The 19,483-nt window shown below is 38.9% G+C and overlaps 1 protein-coding gene across 1 annotated transcript in view; it reads right to left on the reverse strand.

The window, feature by feature from the left end:
* The window catches only part of LOC130568929 (integrin alpha-X-like), a 107,312-nt gene that overhangs the window by 53,622 nt on the left and 34,207 nt on the right, over positions 1-19,483 (reverse strand). The window contains exons 2-8 of the mRNA XM_057358185.1: positions 19,120-19,234; positions 15,452-15,552; positions 15,292-15,362; positions 12,543-12,666; positions 12,310-12,437; positions 12,037-12,185; positions 6,853-6,994 (exon numbers count right to left, since the gene is read on the reverse strand). Coding sequence (XP_057214168.1) covers positions 6,853-6,994; positions 12,037-12,185; positions 12,310-12,437; positions 12,543-12,666; positions 15,292-15,362; positions 15,452-15,552; positions 19,120-19,234 — 830 coding nt within the window. The remainder of the gene's footprint in view (positions 1-6,852; positions 6,995-12,036; positions 12,186-12,309; positions 12,438-12,542; positions 12,667-15,291; positions 15,363-15,451; positions 15,553-19,119; positions 19,235-19,483) is intronic.

Raw genomic sequence — 19,483 nt, forward strand, 5'->3', positions numbered from 1 at the left:
TCAGGGGGAACTTTAACACATGTTAATAAATAATAATAATTAAGATTTTGAACTTTAAATAAGCCTTTACTTAAAAATATACGTTTAAAACCTAAATACCTTTAATACCAAGTCGTCTGCAAGGAGTTGACTCAACAGGACAATTATAAATCTGTCCTCTTTGTTGATTGATTTGAATTAATGGATCACTCACAATCAGACTATGGGAAGAATATGTGTTAAAACTAAAAATAGCAATAACTAACTGTTTTAATGTTTTTTTTATTTGAAGACAATGTAGTAAATAAAACCTATTTTTCAAGGAATTAGGTTTATCATTGATAATTATTTCATTCAGAACATGTTCAAATGAGTTTTCAGTGATACTGTGAACACAACAGTATAGCTGCAAGTTGTGATTATCAGAGTCCAAATACACCAAATACAACAAAGCAAAGTTTTGTTTTTCTGGTATATTTATGAGTTTGTTTCATAGAAAAACATAATTTTACAAACATGCGTGTTTTTCTTCATTACAAAACTACCAAAAAAATAAATGTACCAATAATACATATCATCACTGTCCAACAGAAACCTTGAATCTCCACTTTTGGTCATTTTTTTTCATAAATGGTTACCATTAGTCACAGAGTCATATAGTAAAAAATTGCCTGTGTGCACGTCATCTTTCATAACGTGAGATTGTGGCCCACATAGCTACAATAAACCTTATAACCTGTAAGTCAATTAAAATGTTGTTTTGTCAATTAAAAAGTGATTCACTAGAACATTATAAAATGCCTAATCCTTGCTTTGATGTACTATAATGAAAAAAGTTTTTCTATAAGGATTTTCTATGGGAGCTAAACGCTTAGAGCGTGTTGCATTTATAATCTGGTTTCATCTGCTTGCATGTACATGGCATGGTTTATTTTAAAAGTAGTTAAGCCTAAAATGAAAATTCTATTATCATTTACTCACCCTCTTGTCAAGTCAAACCTGTATGACTTTCTTTCTTCTGCAGAACACAAAATAAGATATTTTGAAGAAGGCTGTTAACCGAACATCGCCGGCACACATTCACTTCTATTGTATGGACACAAAACCAATGGATGTGAATGGGTGCCGGTTAACAACATTCTTCAAAATATCTTCTTTCGGTTTCTCAGAGGTGTAAAGATTACCTGAAACCCATATTTGAGTAAAAGTACAGATACCTTGCAGAGAAAATTACTCCGTTACAAGTTACAAGTCACAAGTCACACATTCCAAAACAACTTGAGTAAAAGCCTAAGAGTATCTGATTTTAACAGTACTTATGTATTTTACTCATAATGTAGCCCTAGAAGCCCTAGTCCTCAACATCTAAGTGAAAAACAAGAAACAGTTGATTAGTGAGGAGAGCAATTGTATTTATTTTCTGAAATCCTAATAAAACTAAACCTCAAAATTGCAACAAATCTAGGTCGACACCATATAATACAACTCTTAGAAAACACCCAAGTCTCAGTTAAGCTGTAAACCAATATGCTTCAAAAAAGTCTCTTTAGTGTAACAGATCAATTAAGAAATGTTAAGTCAATTTAAAAAGTCAAAGTCTTTTTGCACTATAGTTCATTCAATGCCCTGTAAATGGCAATATTGCTTCTACAGTAGCAGAAATCAACTGCTGCAGAAAAAGTTAGGTGCCTTGCAAAATGTAATGTCTAATTGCATTAGTTAGTACAAATGTAGTGGAGTAAAGAGTACATATACTTATTCAAAACTGTAGTCAAGGAGAGAGTAAAAGTTGCTGATATCTTTGATACTCAGTAAAACTACAAAGTAGCTAAAGATACTTAAGTACCCACAGTAACTAACTAGATTAACTCCAATACTTTACACCACTGTGTGTTCTGTAGAAGCAATTCATACAGTTTTAAAATGTTAAGAGTGTGAGTAAATGATGACAGAATTTTCATTTTTGGCTTAACTATCACGAAGGATGTACTGAATTTCATCTTTTAAAATCACTTACTGCATCCCAATTCGGCTAGTAATACCATGCCCTTAAAGTAGGCCTATGTACTATTTTTGTTATGGAAAAGTATATACATTTTTGTGTGCAGCAAACCAGTATGCACTGGGATATACTAAAGCAAAGTGGAAGTGGCTGCTGTTGTCTGGACAACACTGTGATTGTTAATGATCATCAAAATACAGCCCTTCTTTGCAATTAAGTATATATTTGTTCATTATTTATTATGTACAGTAATGTATACTTACATTTATTAATTCAGTGAAGAATCTCTTGAATTTTATAGAATTTTATCTCGCAGTAATTTGTACGTAATATCAGCTGTTTGAGTGTCCATAGATCTGCACTTCGAAGTTTCAATGGAAACAGTACACCATCACAGTAGACCATCCAGGTATTTTAAGAGTGCTCATGTCAGCATACTATGATTTGGGATGTACTACTGTTGAGCTGAGTTGAGTTTTACGACAATGATTTTCAAGACGCTACGGATTTAACAAGGGAACTGCAATAAGGTCAAGTGCAGTTAATCGAGCCAACAATTAGACATGGCAGTGACAGAAATGCAGCAGCACCACCCTTGCTCTAGCTGTTAATATCCTTATGATTTTATGCTACTGGTTGTGTTCAAATGGTGGACAGAGATATTTTTGGAGTACATGAATCAACTGTGAGCAGAAGTGTTGTATAGAGTATTAAGGGCAATTGCAGCAATGAAAACCCATTTTATAATATTTGCCCCAACAGGAGAAACATCTGCTGGATTTTACAGAAGAGCAGGTTTTCCAGGAGTTATAGGAGCAATTGACTGTACTCAAATTCCAATTCAAAATCCAGGTGGACAAAATGGAGAACTCTTTCGCAACAGGAAACGCTTCTGTTCCATCAATGTTTATGTGATAAGATGGCCCAAATCACCAACATTTTAGCTCGATGGCCAGGACCTACACATGACAGCAGGATCTTCAATAAAAGCCCCGCATTTCAGAGCCACCTAGTAGTTAACAATTGATATCCCTGTCGTGCTTACCTGATGACCCCCCCTTCTGAACCCTACAACCCCTGCTGAGAAATACTACAACACTTGCCACATTGCAGCAAGGGATCTTTTTGAGAGGGTGTTTAGTGTTTGGAAAAAACAGTTTCTTTGCTTGCAGAATGGGCTACGAACAAAGCTTGAAACAACACCAGAATACATTGTTGCTCTAGCAGTGCTGTATAATTTAGGAATTAGACTGAGAGATGAACTACCACAGGAACACAGATGATGAAGAGGAGCATAATACTGCCACTGCAAATGGCACTCTCTGGATAATTTGGTGGGGCGGTGCTAGCCGCCACTGCTTTTATATAAGAAACAGAAAAAGAAATGCATTTGCATTTTACAGTGGCGAATCCATCATGGTGGACAAAATTATTCATAAGTGATGAGTTTTTAATACAGGTTTACTTTTTAATCTATGATTTGTTTCTCAGTGATTAAAATTAAGTGGTGCAACACAACTCTAGTTAAAATAAAACTGGAATCAACAAACCCTATATTAGCTCTAAATTCTGCTAAATTTAATCCTTGTTGGTGCAACCCACCCACAGTGTTTTTCCATCTCCTTAAAAGTAGCGTTTTTTGGAGATTCAGGGTTTTTGATCGGACAGTGACGATAGAGGATATATACAGTAAATACATGTACATATTATACTTTTTGCAAGGGTCAAAAAGAAATGCAGGGTTTTTACTTTGTTGCTCTTACCTGGTTCCTTCCTGTATCATCTTATAGCCAAAAGCAGTGTTTTGGCTCCGTGCGGGGTCTGTGAAATTTCTCCAGGAAATAGGATCGATGTTAAAAGCCATCACTGACTGAAATACTAAAAAGTTCAGAAATGATAAGAAGACTTAATTAGTACCTATTAACTGTAAGTTTTTATGTTGGCAAAAAATATGAAACAGATGAGACAACGACCTTCTGCATGGTTCTTTTACAAAAACAAAACTAGGCCTTAATCATGTGCACTCATGAAAGATGAAGACTTATTAAGACTTAGTCATATCAGTTGCCAAATAAAAGTTGTTATATTTTATTGTTATTTACTAATTTTCCCACATAATAAATTAATAACGAATGACTTCATTTGTACAACTATAACGTCTTGGTTACGGATGTAACCTCGGTTCCCTGATGGAGGGAACGAGACGTTGTGTCGAACCGACAGAATGGGGTTTGTCTTGAGAACCTATCATCTTCTGAGTATTTAGAAAAGGCCAATGAAAATTGGCAAATGAAATTTGCATGCCGGACTCCTCCCCGGATGTCCGGGTATAAGAGGGAAGCCGGCGTGCTCATTCATTCACCTTTGGTCTGAGGAGCCTTAAGCATCCTCCCCCGACTGCTGGGGTGGGCGGCCAGTGTTGTGGCATGAGGGACACAACGTCTTGTTCCCTCCATCAGGGAACCGAGGTTACATCCGTAACCAAGACGTTCCCTTTCTGTCGGTCTCTCGACGTTGTGTCGAACCGACAGAATGGGGTTCCTATGTAAGACGCCACAGCACTGAGCCGCATCACAATCTCTAGCGGAGCGACATTGACTGGCCTGGGCGAGTCAGACAAAGACGCTAACGCGAAATTATGACCATCCAGTGGAGAGGAAGGGGGACCCAGAGCTTTACCACAAAGTTGGGAAGCCCCTGCCACCGGCCGTCACGGGCGGAGGCCTAGTTCTCTAAATGGCGAGAAGCCTCCCGGCAAAGTAAGGGCCACTGGGTAAGCATTATTCCCCCCGGGGGAAAAACGCTGCAGAGACCACTACCTACCGTAGGGAGGAATTAGTGGAGACACCACATGGTCTCACCATCAGGGGAGAACTCATGGGAAAATGTGCGGACTGCAGGAGTTAACCGCAAGGTGGGAGTCCACCTAGGGATGTCATGGGTTGCCGAGGTGGGAACCATTCATGAGCATACATCAGACAGAACAGCCCACGGAGGGGGGGTTACCACGTCTGGAGCACTAGGTCCGGTTAGAGCTAAGCGTTGCTGGTAAATGTTTCTACGATTGATATGTACTGGCTTTTCAAACTAAGCGATTATTTCAGAAAACTCAATCCAGCTATACTAATCATCAGTGTTGTAGTCGAGACCAGCTCATTCGAGTCCGAGTCAAGACCGAGTCCTAGGACAAGAGATCTGAGACGAGACCTATAGAAATCTTCAAGAATATGTTAAATGTTTGGTGGAAACAATAAAACTGTTTGTGTCCTGTTGTGTTATACGAGGTTAGCATAACATCAATCAGCTAGCTCATAGAGTGCTCAGTGCATTAAATATACCATGGCATGTACACTGTGTTTTATTTACTTAGACTGATATTAGTTTAAAAATATTATTAGCTGAGGGTAAAAAAGGCCACATAGTAAGTGTTGTAAAGGTAATTTTATTACAATTATGACTTCCCCCTGACCAAAGATATGTCCAAAAGACGTCTTTTCTGCATCTTTTGATGTTGAAAAAGAGGTCCCTTTATTGGCCCATTGGTCTGATATTGACGTACAGGGGACCTTGGTACAATGTAAAAACTGGTTCAAATCTGCAGTTTATCAGACTACTTTCAGTTTTCACATGGAAATAAATGAAATGAGAGATGTGAAATGAGTTTTGTACCCACAATAATAACCATTATTGTGATCAGTGTTTGCTTTAGTTGGGCTCTTGATCCTTGACTTTTGTTAAATTAATTCGTTCAGGTCATGTAATAGTGTTATAAAAACACTTGTGCACTGTGAAAGACAGACATGCTTTTACAAAAGTTGGGGTTGTTTTCATGGAAATTGTCAGGCGGTAATAAAATGCATTAGTTTTAAACATTATTGATCAAATGATGACTGGTCAATTGATTGACTCTGGCTAGTCAATGCACAACTGATTCATTGCAATGAACATTGACAAATCATCAATTTTTAACCTTGATTCAATGGTTGCTTGCTATTTTACTGCACTCAAATCATTCAACTCAGTTTATTTCAAAGAGTCTCACTTAATTTATTTCCATGTGTAAACTCAAAATTTCAACCAGTTTTTACTTTGTACAGACTGGACATCAATATTAGACAATCAGGAGACGCCATGAAAAGCTATAGAAACAACTTTCATTTTTGGCCCATAAAGGGACGTCTTTTCAATGTATTTAATATTTTTGATGGGACTCGAGTGGACTCGGGCATAAGTCCAATTACGAACATGTTCGAGTACGAGTCGAGACCGAGTCAAAATGCACACAAGTCCATGACAAGACCAAGACCATTAAAATAGGGTCTCGAGACCGAGTTCAAGACCGAGTCTCGAGACTTCAACACTGCTAATCATCAACAACAGGTGCGTTCGAAGAACCGAATTAGCAAGATAATTATTAGCGCGATGATATCATATTGGATGTGTCAGGTCATCTGGGATGTAATAAGCAACGTACGAAGAATGGGCCCCATGTAGGACTACAAAGTACAACATCAAAACAAAAGACATGAAAACAATGCACAACACAGTTACATTACACAGAGATCCGGTCTTTCAAAGCAACTTGTGCATTTGAGGTTTCAGTGCATGTATTAACTGGGAATCAAACCAATGACTCTGGCATCACTGTATATTGGTCTTGGACGAAGATAGCTTATTTATAAACACTAAAAATAATACAGCAACTCATGAGCCAGAATGCGTCTTTTGGCTTACTTGCTATCACATTTCTCATTCTGTGGGTCATTTAATAAATTGAGCTAGACATGATAGTATTTAAAACTTTGAAGTCAAAAATATGTAAGAGATATGAATGAAATGGTGCAATATTTTTACAAAAGAAAGACTCATACCCCAATCGCCATACATATGATGTTTTTTCTTGATGCCTCCTTAGATGCATTTGGCAGTTCAGCTCTGTCATTTGACTCTCCATCAGTAATTACAAGCAAGATTTTTGTTGCTGATTGTCTTGCTTCTCCGAATATTACATCCCTGTCCATTTGAAGAGACAGTTTATTATTATAATATGGCCGGTTACACTGTAGGATAGAGATCAATTCTCACTATGAACTAGTTTCTTGCATGTCTATTATTAGCATATTGGTTGTTTATTAGTACTTATAAAGCACATATTCTGCATGACCATATTTTACATTCCTAATACTTCCCAATACCTAAACCTAACAACTACCTAACTAACTATTAATACACTCTTATAAAGACTTTATTTATTAATAAGAGTTAATTTAGGTAAAAGTCATTAATGGTTTGTTTATAGTTTGTTTATACAGTATGGTCTATTGAAACATTCATATAAACATTAACAATAACAAGGGTGATTTAAAATTCTGAGAAAGGGGATATGACATTAATTAGCAGTATTCTTTAGAAGATGGTTTCAATACTGCTAATTAAGGTCACATCCCCTTGATATGAACAATATAAATAAGCTTGTTTAAACATAACAAATATAAAATATTACATTGACATTTTGTGTTCATATTACAATGACACACAAAAAAGAAATATATATCTGCCTCTCTGTCTGTCTCTCAATGTTATGTCGAAGCCAGTATGGGGTTTGAACTTGAGAACGTATCATCTCTGATTATTATTTCAAAAGGCCACTGAACATGTCGAATGGCATTCACATGACATCCCAGTCTGTGCCCCATACATGTGGGTATAAAGTAAGATGGCGTGCCCATTCATTCAGCTTTTGTTCTTCGGAACCTGGCACAGCGTTTATTGTGTGAATGTCAAGCGATTATATCATCTCTGACGTGTTCTTACCCGCTGGATTTTTACGGCACAGATTTTTTACAGGTGCCCACTTCCTCCATAGAAGAGCTGTCTCCTCAACCCTTGGACTTTTATCTTCGGAGCCTTCCGGACTCTTGGAATCCCACTGGTCCGTCGAGCAGTGGCATCAGCAGCTGGTCAGACGGATCCCTGTCTGTCCCAGAACCGCCAGCTTTCCCAGAGCTCTGCTCATGGTTTAGATCCAAGATGGCGCCGAGTATGGCTGCTGCGTTGCGAGCTCCGGACCAACTTTGTCGTTGTTTTGTCGATCCTTTCTTATGTTATTTATATTGGATACTGTTTGCCTTATTGTCTACGACAGACAAACACTTTTGAATATTAGTTCTGAAGTGGCACATTGAAAACCAGACAAAAACCAGAAAACCAAACTACACTTCAACGCTGACCCGCTGTTTACAAACACGCAAGCAGAGCCCTTTGTCTGGATAGCCCGGCCGCGGAAAAGCAGACAGAAAAGGGGAAGGAGAGCCGGCATTCTCATCAGAGTCAGACGCCGAGTAAACCGACCCCCGCTACCCAGTATTTTACTGGCAAACGTTCAGTCTCTGGATAACAAACTTTGCGAACTGAGTGTGCGGATCACTTTTCACCGAGAGACGAGGGACTGCTGCATATCTGCCTTACTGAAAACTGGCTAACTGCGGGAATTCCAGATACGGCCATCGAACTCGCGGGGTTCTCCGTGCATCGAGCGGACCGAGCAAAAGACCTCTCGGGGAAAAGTAGAGGAGGTGGTGTACGTTTTATGATCAACAAATCATGGTGCGATCAAACATCCTCTGCTATCATGCTATCAAGTCTTTCTGCTCCCCTGATCTGGAATTTCTCATGCTTTTGTGCTGACCATTCTGGCTACCAAGGGAATTCACAGCGGTCATTATCACCGCTGTGTATATCCCCCCACAAGCTGACACAGACTGGGCTCTCCAGGAACTGTACGGGAGTATAAGCAACCAGGAAGTCGCGCACCCAGAAGCCACGTTCATTGTTACTGGAGACTTTAACAAAGCCAACCTCAAATCTGTAGCACCGAAATACCACCAGTATATCAGTGTCAACACACGAGGGGAACGAGTGCTGGATCATTGCTACTCTCCCTTCTGTGATGGCTACAAATCCCTCCCCCGCCCACCATTTGGCAAATCAGACCACTCTTCCGTCCTTCTCCTGCCGGCTTACAGGCAGAAACTAAAGCAGGAAGCACCCGCCCTTAAGACGATCCAGTGCTGGTCGGACCAATCAGACTCTATCCTTCAAGACTATTTTGACTGGGAGATGTTCCGGACCGCCCCCGATGACGACATCGAGGCTTACGTTGACAGTGTCATGTGTTTCATCAGGAAGTGCATAGAGGATGTTGTGCCGACCAAAACAATAAAGATTTACCGGAACCAGAAACCATGTTTAAACAGCGATGTTCGCGCAGCACTTAATGCATGGACCTCTGCTTTTAATTCAGGAAACGCGGATGAGTATAAGCAAGCCAGCTATGCCCTCCGCAAAACTACCAAAGCAGCAAAACGTCATTACAGGAACAAGATAGAGGATCAGTTTAACACCACTGATTCGAGAAGTATGTGGCAAGGACTGAACATCATCACAGGCTTCAAAGGGAATAAAAACTCCACACCACTGCCTCACTCCCGGACGAGCTAAACACCTTTTATGCTCGTTTCGAGGAAAATTACACCACCAGTGTATCGAGAACACCCGCGATCGAGGCGACAGAGGCTACGTCACTCACCGTCTCTGTAGCGGATGTAACCCGATCCTTATGACGGGTGAATATCCTCAAAGCCACGGGCCCAGACGGCATCCCGGGTCTTGTCATCAGAGCGTGTGCATACCAACTAGCCGGAGTCTTCACAGATATTTTCAACCTTTCCCTTTCTCTGTCCATCGTACCCACATGCTTCAAAACGTCCACTATTGTTCCTGTACCAAAGCAACCCATAATTACTTGCTTAAATGACTGGCGTCCTGTTGCTCTGACCCCCATCATCAGCAAATGCTTTGAGAGGCTAATTAAAGATTTAATCTGCCTCCCTCACTGAACCCACTATAGTTTGCATAACGCAACAACCGCTCCACTGATGATGCCATTGCACATACACTACATATTGCTCTGGATAAAAAGAACACATATGTGAGAATGCTGTTTATAGACTTCAGCTCTGCATTCAACATCATTGTGCCCTCCAAGCTAGATGTGAAACTCTGGGTGCAGGGCTTAAACAGCTTGCTGTGCAGCTGGATCCTGTACTTCCTGTCTAGCAGACGCCAGGTAGTCAGAATTGGCAACAATACCTCCTCATCACTGACCCTAAACACTGGAGCGCCACAAGGATGTGTTCTCAGCCCACTCCTGTACAACCTGTACACACACTCCTGTACAACCTGTACACACACACTCCAACGCCTTCATAAAGTTTGCCGACGACACAACGGTGGTAGGTCTGATCACTGACACTGATGAAACAGCCTACAGAAAAGAGGTGCACACTCTGTCACGTTGGTGTGAAGAACACAAGCTCTCTCTCAACGTCAGTAAGACCAAGGAGCTGGTGCTGGACAGAGGAGGAAAGACAGAGAACACAGTCCTATCACCATCAACGGAGCACCAGTGGAGAGAGTCAACAGTTTCAAGTTCCTTGGTGTCAATATCACAGAGGAGCTCACATGGACCACTCACACTGAAGACGTATTGAAGAAGGCTCACCAACGTCTCTTCTTCCTGAGACGGCTGAGGAAGTTTGGCATAAATCACCACATCGTCACTTGATTCTACACCGGCACAATAGAGAGTATCCTAACTGGCTGCATCACTGCCTGGTATGGTAACAGCACCGCTCTCAACCGGAAAGCCCTGCAGAGAGTGGTACGAACTTCCAGGCACACTGTCGGAGGTTAGCTTTCCTCCCTCCAGGAAATTTACACCAGACGGTAGGTGAAAAAAGCGAGGAGGATTACTAGAGACAATAGCCACCCGAGTCACGGTCTGTTCTCACTCCTTCCGTCAGGAAAGAGATACCGCAGCATAAGAACCCGCACCAGCAGAATACGTGACAGCTTCTTTCCCCAAGCAGTCAGACTCTTAAACTCTTGACTCCCACAAACTACTCATTAGCACTGCACTTTATCCCCCACTAGCATGCACAACCAATAAGAACTCTAACACAGTCAGAACAATACGTAACAATCACTGTACACTTCGCACATTGTGTGTACACGTGCTGCTGTGTAGTTATATGTAAATTATGTGTCATTCGTTATATTATGGTCTAACACTTGTACAGAAATGTTTACTGTGTAAATGTGTACAAGAAATGTCTACTGTAAAGTATTGTAATTCTTTGTAACTTGTAATCTGTCATACTGCTATGTTGGTCGGAACTGCACCCAAGTTTTTCACCTACTGTTGCACTTGTGTATGTGGTTGAGTGACAATAAAGGGATTTGATTTGATTTGGTTTGATTTTGATTTGATTTGATGGCAAGGCGCCCATTATGCCGAACCACCTCCATTTGGGGCGACGAAGAAGATCTGTCCCCAGCTCATGTGGGATTGGTTCAGACAGGCACAGGTGGACTTATTTGCCTCCCCGACCACCGACATTTATACTCCTTGTCTAAAGGACCACTCGGCACAGATGCCCTGGTGCACAGCTGGCCACAGAACAAGAGGAAGTATGCCTTCCCCCAGTGAGCTTCCTTGCACAGGTCCAACCAGACTTGGTTCTCGGAGCTAATGTTTCCGACGACAATTCCCCCTGGCCGATTAAACTGATAAATGACCTTCTTTCTCAGGGGAAGAACACATTGTGGCACCCCATGCCAGACCTGTGGAACCTCCATGTCTGGCTCTTGGATGGGACGAGGAGACCCTGAGTGGCCTGCCTCTCCTCTTCGGCAAGCTTTAGATTATGTTTTACATTAACACTGGAAGGTTATGATTTCGCACAGTGCACTGCTCACTAGTGACACGCCCAGGCCAGTCAGACGCCTCCCAGGTTCCTCAGCACAAAACCAAAATAAATGGGCACGCCATCTTCCTTCATGCCCGTATGTTTGGGGCAGAGACCGGCATGCCAAGTTTATTGTCCTTTGAAATTACGATCAGAGGTTCTCAAGTTCAAACCCCATACTGTCTTCGACACAATGCCTCGTTCCCTCCATCAGGGAACAGAGACAATATAAATATATATACTTACACAACTGTTTTGATGGCAGCTGCAGTATAAGTGCCACCTATTTTATATGGTATTCTGGACACTTCATTTTCCCACATAATGCCCTGAGTGTTGAGTTGATTAAACTTATAGTGAATATAACAATCATTGGAATACTGTGCAATGGCAAACTGTTAACCAAGAAGAAATTAAGTTTTATTATGTATTCTATAATGGCACTCTTCTTCTGGAAAAATATAAGATATTTACAAATGGAAAATCAAACAGTAAAAAAACTAAATGGACAAAACTTACCCGCGCATCCCGCCCAGTAAAACGTTTAATCATTGATGCCACAAATATTTTCATTTTAATAAAATCTGCAGCACCCACACTCCCAGAGCCATCCAACAAAAAAGCTATATCAATCTGACCAAGGCAGTCTGTAAAATGAGAAGAAACAAAGTGCTACATACATACAATAAAGCAAGCGTATTTGACTTAACTGAACTAAATAAAACAACATAATTAAGAAATTAGCATTTCACCTCTAAGAGAACTTGGTATAGACTGTTCAGGGCTTCCTATAGCCATGCTGTTTTGATAAACAAAGCACATGCCATTGTAAGTGGTAATGGATTCACACTTTTTTGGAATGGTTGGTCCACAAATCTGAGAAAGACAAAATGTAGTTGTATAGTTTATTTATGAAGGTTCTCAGTCAGACTCAACAAACAAATTCTAAACAAAAGTTCAGAATTACTTCTCACATTAAGTTGCATGTCAAAATGTAGTGTGTTATGCATTTATGTGAACTGAAATAGAGTCAGTCGTGAATTCCTTTTAATATGTTGTGATGTAATTTTCTTAAATACACTACGAACACCAAGTGAGGTGAGTTTAAATATATACGTTTTGGGAGACCCATTATTACTCAATCAACTGAGCACAGTCAGGTTATTCTTATTTCAGAGTTTTCTATTTTACTGTTAAGCCAGCAGAGGGAGCCATCTCGTGAGTATTGACTGCTTACCACTCCATCTGCAGACACTTCCTGTTTGGAAGATATATACAGTATGTGGCTGCCATATGAGCTGTGTCCCAATTCTGGAGCTGCACCCTTCTTAGGTCGCAGACTTAAAAACGAGGACTTGGTCTTCAAAGCACGCAGCCTCAATAGTCCAAGAAGCGAACTGAAATGAGACGGCCTAGCCTCGCGGAGGATTTCCTAAAAGCGTCACCTGCTGCTCCTGTTGCGTGGTGACAGCAGCAAGACACAGCAGAGACATTTCTGACTTTTTTAACAAATACGGAGCCAGAAAAATGATATTTTATTTTAGAGAGTTTGACACGTTTATGTAGATTAAAACAGCCCAACAGTACATTAAATTAACCAACCACAGAAATGTAAAACACAAGAATGCACGAATAATGTTAATTAACAACATCATATATAATATTAAAACACTGAAATGGACCGTTTTTGTGAATAACATAGTTTTATTTAAATAAATTTTTGAATGATTATTAAAAAATTTCAAGCCGTTACAGGCACCCAATGAATCTCGGGATAGACAAAAGCTGTGAAGAATACATTCGCGCTTCGTCCGAAATCACATACTGTGACAGTAAGTACTGAATTTAAATAAGTACCAACCTATCGGCCATTAAAACAGCACATTCTAGTATATAGTATGAGTGGGAGTAGAATGAAAACATTTAGGGCATACTGCGTCCGCCATGTTTTATGGTCATGTGACCCGTATGCTCTTTGACCTATGATGTATTAACAACAACCTATACATGAGCGTTGATGAAAACATAATTTAGTCACGAGAAATTCATTTATTGGCATTTACATTAAAAACAGATGTCCGCCTTAAAGTTTTCCGCTTTATTTATTTGATTTACTTTTGAAATTTAACCATTGCTCAGCTCCCGTGGCATCAGGGATAGAAAAGTGTCCATCCGATCCACACTCACTAATCTCGGTGGAAGTAGTAGAACATACGGGTATTTCTTGCCTACTGCTTTTTGCAAACTGAGGTTTCGGACATACTATTCATGACTCATACTCATTTTCGCCTACTATATAGTATGGAAGTAGGCGATTTCGGACGCAGTGTTGTTCTATCCATAAAAAACTGAAGAAATAAGGTCGCATGTTGGGGCTGCATTTGAAGCAACCTTTGAACCAAGACAGACTTACCAGCCTTCAGTTGCGCTGCTGTGATGCAATCGGTCTTAAAATGCAGCCTTGAAAGGATGCAGCCCCCGAATTGGGACACAGCTATGGATTCTTTGCGAAATATAGGTTGTTTGCACAAGACGTCATGGGCGCCAAATGCCGATGGAGGGCAGCAAGTGATTTTCTCCATAGGAATTCACTATAACAAACTCTAATAACTATGTTTTGTGTCGTTTTTTACTGTTCAAATCGATCAACCAATGAAAGGTGTTTTTATTATGTAGCAAAAGTTGATGTTCGTGAAGGGGGAAAATGCAAGAATTGATTGAGAAACGGAAATAAAAGTGGTTTGTAAACCTGAATCTGCGGTTGGGATGAGCCAAGCCGGATGACTTTCTAAAACGCTTACCTACGTACCTAAACATTTAATAAGAGCTCATTCTTTTAATGGAAGCTAGTGTTTATTACAAGTAAGGTTTGACAGAAATACGGGCTTACCTGGTCGTTGTTCATGTCGTTAAACGTAGGTACTTTGAGTTTGTGATAGTGAATTCCTATGGAGGAAAATAACTTGTTGCCCTCCAGTCGCACCTTGCGCGTCATAAAAACATGTGATTGCAAACAACCTATTGCTAGTTTACCTGCATTACTGGGCATTATTCCATTGCTATCGTTTGCTCAGTGTGTATGACCTTGACTGCCTTTTTCACTGTCTTGTCTCTTGGATTACCTTTGACTTGACTGTTCTATTGTTTATGATTGTGGATTACGTTTTGGACTTGTTTGCACTTCTGTTAATAAAACATCAGCTTATGGATTCAAACAACCCCAAAGCCTCGTTGTTACATTTACCAAATCATTTTATGTTTTACAGTTCATTGTATTAAAATTTCTGTATGCTCTGTAATTAATTTTTGCAACAACTACACGTACATTGAATAATACTCATGTGTCCTAAATTTAACTGAGTCAAAGCAACAATATGACTTAAATTGTCAACAAATCATTTTTTACAGTGATGAAAACTTAATATTCCAAGAATTAATTTGATGTATATTTATTTATATACAAATAAAATGATCTCTGTTGTGTTATGTGCCTGATCTTACCGCCAGTTTTGAAGAGTATGGATCTTGAATCATGGAAAGTCCAAGAGACATGTTGACAGCTTCAGGGGGAACTTTAACACATGTTAATAAATAATAATAATTAAGATTTTGAACTTTAAATAAGCCTTTACTTAAAAATATACGTTTAAAACCTAAATACCTTTAATAACAAGTCGTCTGCAAGGAGTTGACTCAACAGGACAATTATAAATCTGTCCTCTTTGTTGATTGATTTGAATTAATGGATCACTCACAATCAGACTATGGGAAGAATATGTGTTAAAACTAAAAATAGCAATAACTAACTGTTTTAATGTTTTTTTTATTTGAAGACAATGTAGTAAATAAAACCTATTTTTCAAGGAATTAGGTTTATCATTGATAATTATTTCATTCAGAACATGTTCAAATGAGTTTTCAGTGATACTGTGAACACAACAGTATAGCTGCAAGTTGTGATTATCAGAGTCCAAATACACCAAATACAACAAAGCAAAGTTTTGTTTTTCTGGTATATTTATGAGTTTGTTTCATAGAAAAACATAATTTTACAAACATGCGTGTTTTTCTTCATTACAAAACTACCAAAAAAATAAATGTACCAATAATACATATCATCACTGTCCAACAGAAACCTTGAATCTCCACTTTTGGTCATTTTTTTCATAAATGGTTACCATTAGTCACAGAGTCATATAGTAAAAAATTGCCTGTGTGCACGTCATCTTTCATAACGTGAGATTGTGGCCAAATTACAGAACAAAGTGAGCGCCCACATAGCTACAATAAACCTTATAACCTGTAAGTCAATTAAAATGTTGTTTTGTCAATTAAAAAGTGATTCACTAGAACATTATAAAATGCCTAATCCTTGCTTTGATGTACTATAATGAAAAAAGTTTTTCTATAAGGATTTTCTATGGGAGCTAAACGCTTAGAGCGTGTTGCATTTATAATCTGGTTTCATCTGCTTGCATGTACATGGCATGGTTTATTTTAAAAGTAGTTAAGCCTAAAATGAAAATTCTATTATCATTTACTCACCCTCTTGTCAAGTCAAACCTGTATGACTTTCTTTCTTCTGCAGAACACAAAATAAGATATTTTGAAGAAGGCTGTTAACCGAACATCGCCGGCACACATTCACTTCTATTGTATGGACACAAAACCAATGGATGTGAATGGGTGCCGGTTAACAACATTCTTCAAAATATCTTCTTTCGGTTTCTCAGAGGTGTAAAGATTACCTGAAACCCATATTTGAGTAAAAGTACAGATACCTTGCAGAGAAAATTACTCCGTTACAAGTTACAAGTCACAAGTCACACATTCCAAAACAACTTGAGTAAAAGCCTAAGAGTATCTGATTTTAACAGTACTTATGTATTTTACTCATAATGTAGCCCTAGAAGCCCTAGTCCTCAACATCTAAGTGAAAAACAAGAAACAGTTGATTAGTGAGGAGAGCAATTGAATTTATTTTCTGAAATCCTAATAAAACTAAACCTCAAAATTGCAACAAATCAAGGTCGACACCATATAATACAACTCTTAGAAAACACCCAAGTCTCAGTTAAGCTGTAAACCAATATGCTTCAAAAAAGTCTCTTTAGTGTAACAGATCAATAAAGAAATGTTAAGTCAAATTAAAAAGTCAAAGTCTTTTTGCACTATAGTTCATTCAATGCCCTGTAAATGGCAATATTGCTTCTACAGTAGCAGAAATCAACTGCTGCAGAAAAAGTTAGGTGCCATGCAAAATGTAATGTCTAATTGCATTAGTTAGTACAAATGTAGTGGAGTAAAGAGTACATATACTTATTCAAAACTGTAGTCAAGGAGAGAGTAAAAGTTGCTGATATCTTTGATACTCAGTAAAACTACAAAGTAGCTAAAGATACTTAAGTACCCACAGTAACTAACTAGATTAACTCCAATACTTTACACCACTGTGTGTTCTGTAGAAGCAATTCATACAGTTTTAAAATGATAAGAGTGTGAGTAAATGATGACAGAATTTTCATTTTTGGCTTAACTATCACGAAGGATGTACTGAATTTCATCTTTTAAAATCACTTACTGCATCCCAATTCGGCTAGTAATACCATGCCCTTAAAGTAGGCCTATGTACTATTTTTGTTATGGAAAAGTATATACATTTTTGTGTGCAGCAAACCAGTATGCACTGGGATATACTAAAGCAAAGTGGAAGTGGCTGCTGTTGTCTGGACAACACTGTGATTGTTAATGATCATCAAAATACAGCCCTTCTTTGCAATTAAGTATATATTTGTTCATTATTTATTATGTACAGTAATGTATACTTACATTTATTAATTCAGTGAAGAATCTCTTGAATTTTATAGAATTTTATCTCGCAGTAATTTGTACGTAATATCAGCTGTTTGAGTGTCCATAGATCTGCACTACGAAGTTTCAATGGAAACAGTACACCATCACAGTAGACCATCCAGGTATTTTAAGAGTGCTCATGTCAGCATACTATGATTTGGGATGTACTACTGTTGAGCTGAGTTGAGTTTTACGACAATGATTTTCAAGACGCTACGGATTTAACAAGGGAACTGCAATAAGGTCAAGTGCAGTTAATCGAGCCAACAATTAGACATGGCAGTGACAGAAATGCAGCAGCACCACCCTTGCTCTAGCTGTTAATATCCTTATGATTTTATGCTACTGGTTGTGTTCAAATGGTGGACAGAGATATTTTTGGAGTACATGAATCAACTGTGAGCAGAAGTGTTGTATAGAGTATTAAGGGCAATTGCAGCAATGAAAACACATTTTATAATATTTGCCCCAACAGGAGAAACATCTGCTGGATTTTACAGAAGAGCAGGTTTTCCAGGAGTTATAGGAGCAATTGACTGTACTCAAATTCCAATTCAAAATCCAGGTGGACAAAATGGAGAACTCTTTCGCAACAGGAAACGCTTCTGTTCCATCAATGTTTATGTGATAAGATGGCCCAAATCACCAACATTTTAGCTCGATGGCCAGGACCTACACATGACAGCAGGATCTTCAATAAAAGCCCCGCATTTCAGAGCCACCTAGTAGTTAACAATAGATATCCCTGTCGTGCATACCTGATGACCCCCCCTTCTGAACCCTACAACCCCTGCTGAGAAATACTACAACACTTGCCACATTGCAGCAAGGGATCTTTTTGAGAGGGTGTTTAGTGTTTGGAAAAAACAGTTTCTTTGCTTGCAGAATGGGCTACGAACAAAGCTTGAAACAACACCAGAATACATTGTTGCTCTAGCAGTACTGTATAATTTAGGAATTAGACTGAGAGATGAACTACCACAGGAACACAGATGATGAAGAGGAGCATAATACTGCCACTGCAAATGGCACTCTCTGGATAATTTGGTGGGGCGGTGCTAGCCGCCACTGCTTTTATATAAGAAACAGAAAAAGAAATGCATTTGCATTTTACAGTGGCGAATCCATCATGGTGGACAAAATTATTCATAAGTGATGAGTTTTTAATACAGGTTTACGTTTTAATCTATGATTTGTTTCTCAGTGATTAAAATTAAGTGGTGCAACACAACTCAAGTTAAAATAAAACTGGAATCAACAAACCCTATATTAGCTCTAAATTCTGCTAAATTTAATCCTTGTTGGTGCAACCCACCCACAGTGTTTTTCCATCTCCTTAAAAGTAGCGTTTTTTGGAGATTCAGGGTTTTTGATCGGACAGTGACGATAGAGGATATATACAGTAAATACATGTACATATTATACTTTTTGCAAGGGTCAAAAAGAAATGCAGGGTTTTTACTTTGTTGCTCTTACCTGGTTCCTTCCTGTATCATCTTATAGCCAAAAGCAGTGTTTTGGCTCCGTGCGGGGTCTGAGAAATATCTCCAGGAAATAGGATCGATGTTAAAAGCCATCACTGACTGAAACACTAAAAAGTTCAGAAATGATAAGAAGACTTAATTAGTACCTATTAACTGTAAGTTTTTATGTTGGCAAAAAATATGAAACAGATGAGACAACGACCTTCTGCATGGGTCTTTTACAAAAACAAAACTAGGCCTTAATCATGTGCACTCATGAAAGATGAAGACTTATTAAGACTTAGTCATATCAGTTGCCAAATAAAAGTTGTTATATTTTATTGTTATTTACTAATTTTCCCACATAATAAATTAAT

Source organism: Triplophysa rosa, linkage group LG18, assembly GCF_024868665.1.
Source record: "Triplophysa rosa linkage group LG18, Trosa_1v2, whole genome shotgun sequence".
NCBI lineage: Eukaryota > Metazoa > Chordata > Actinopteri > Cypriniformes > Nemacheilidae > Triplophysa > Triplophysa rosa.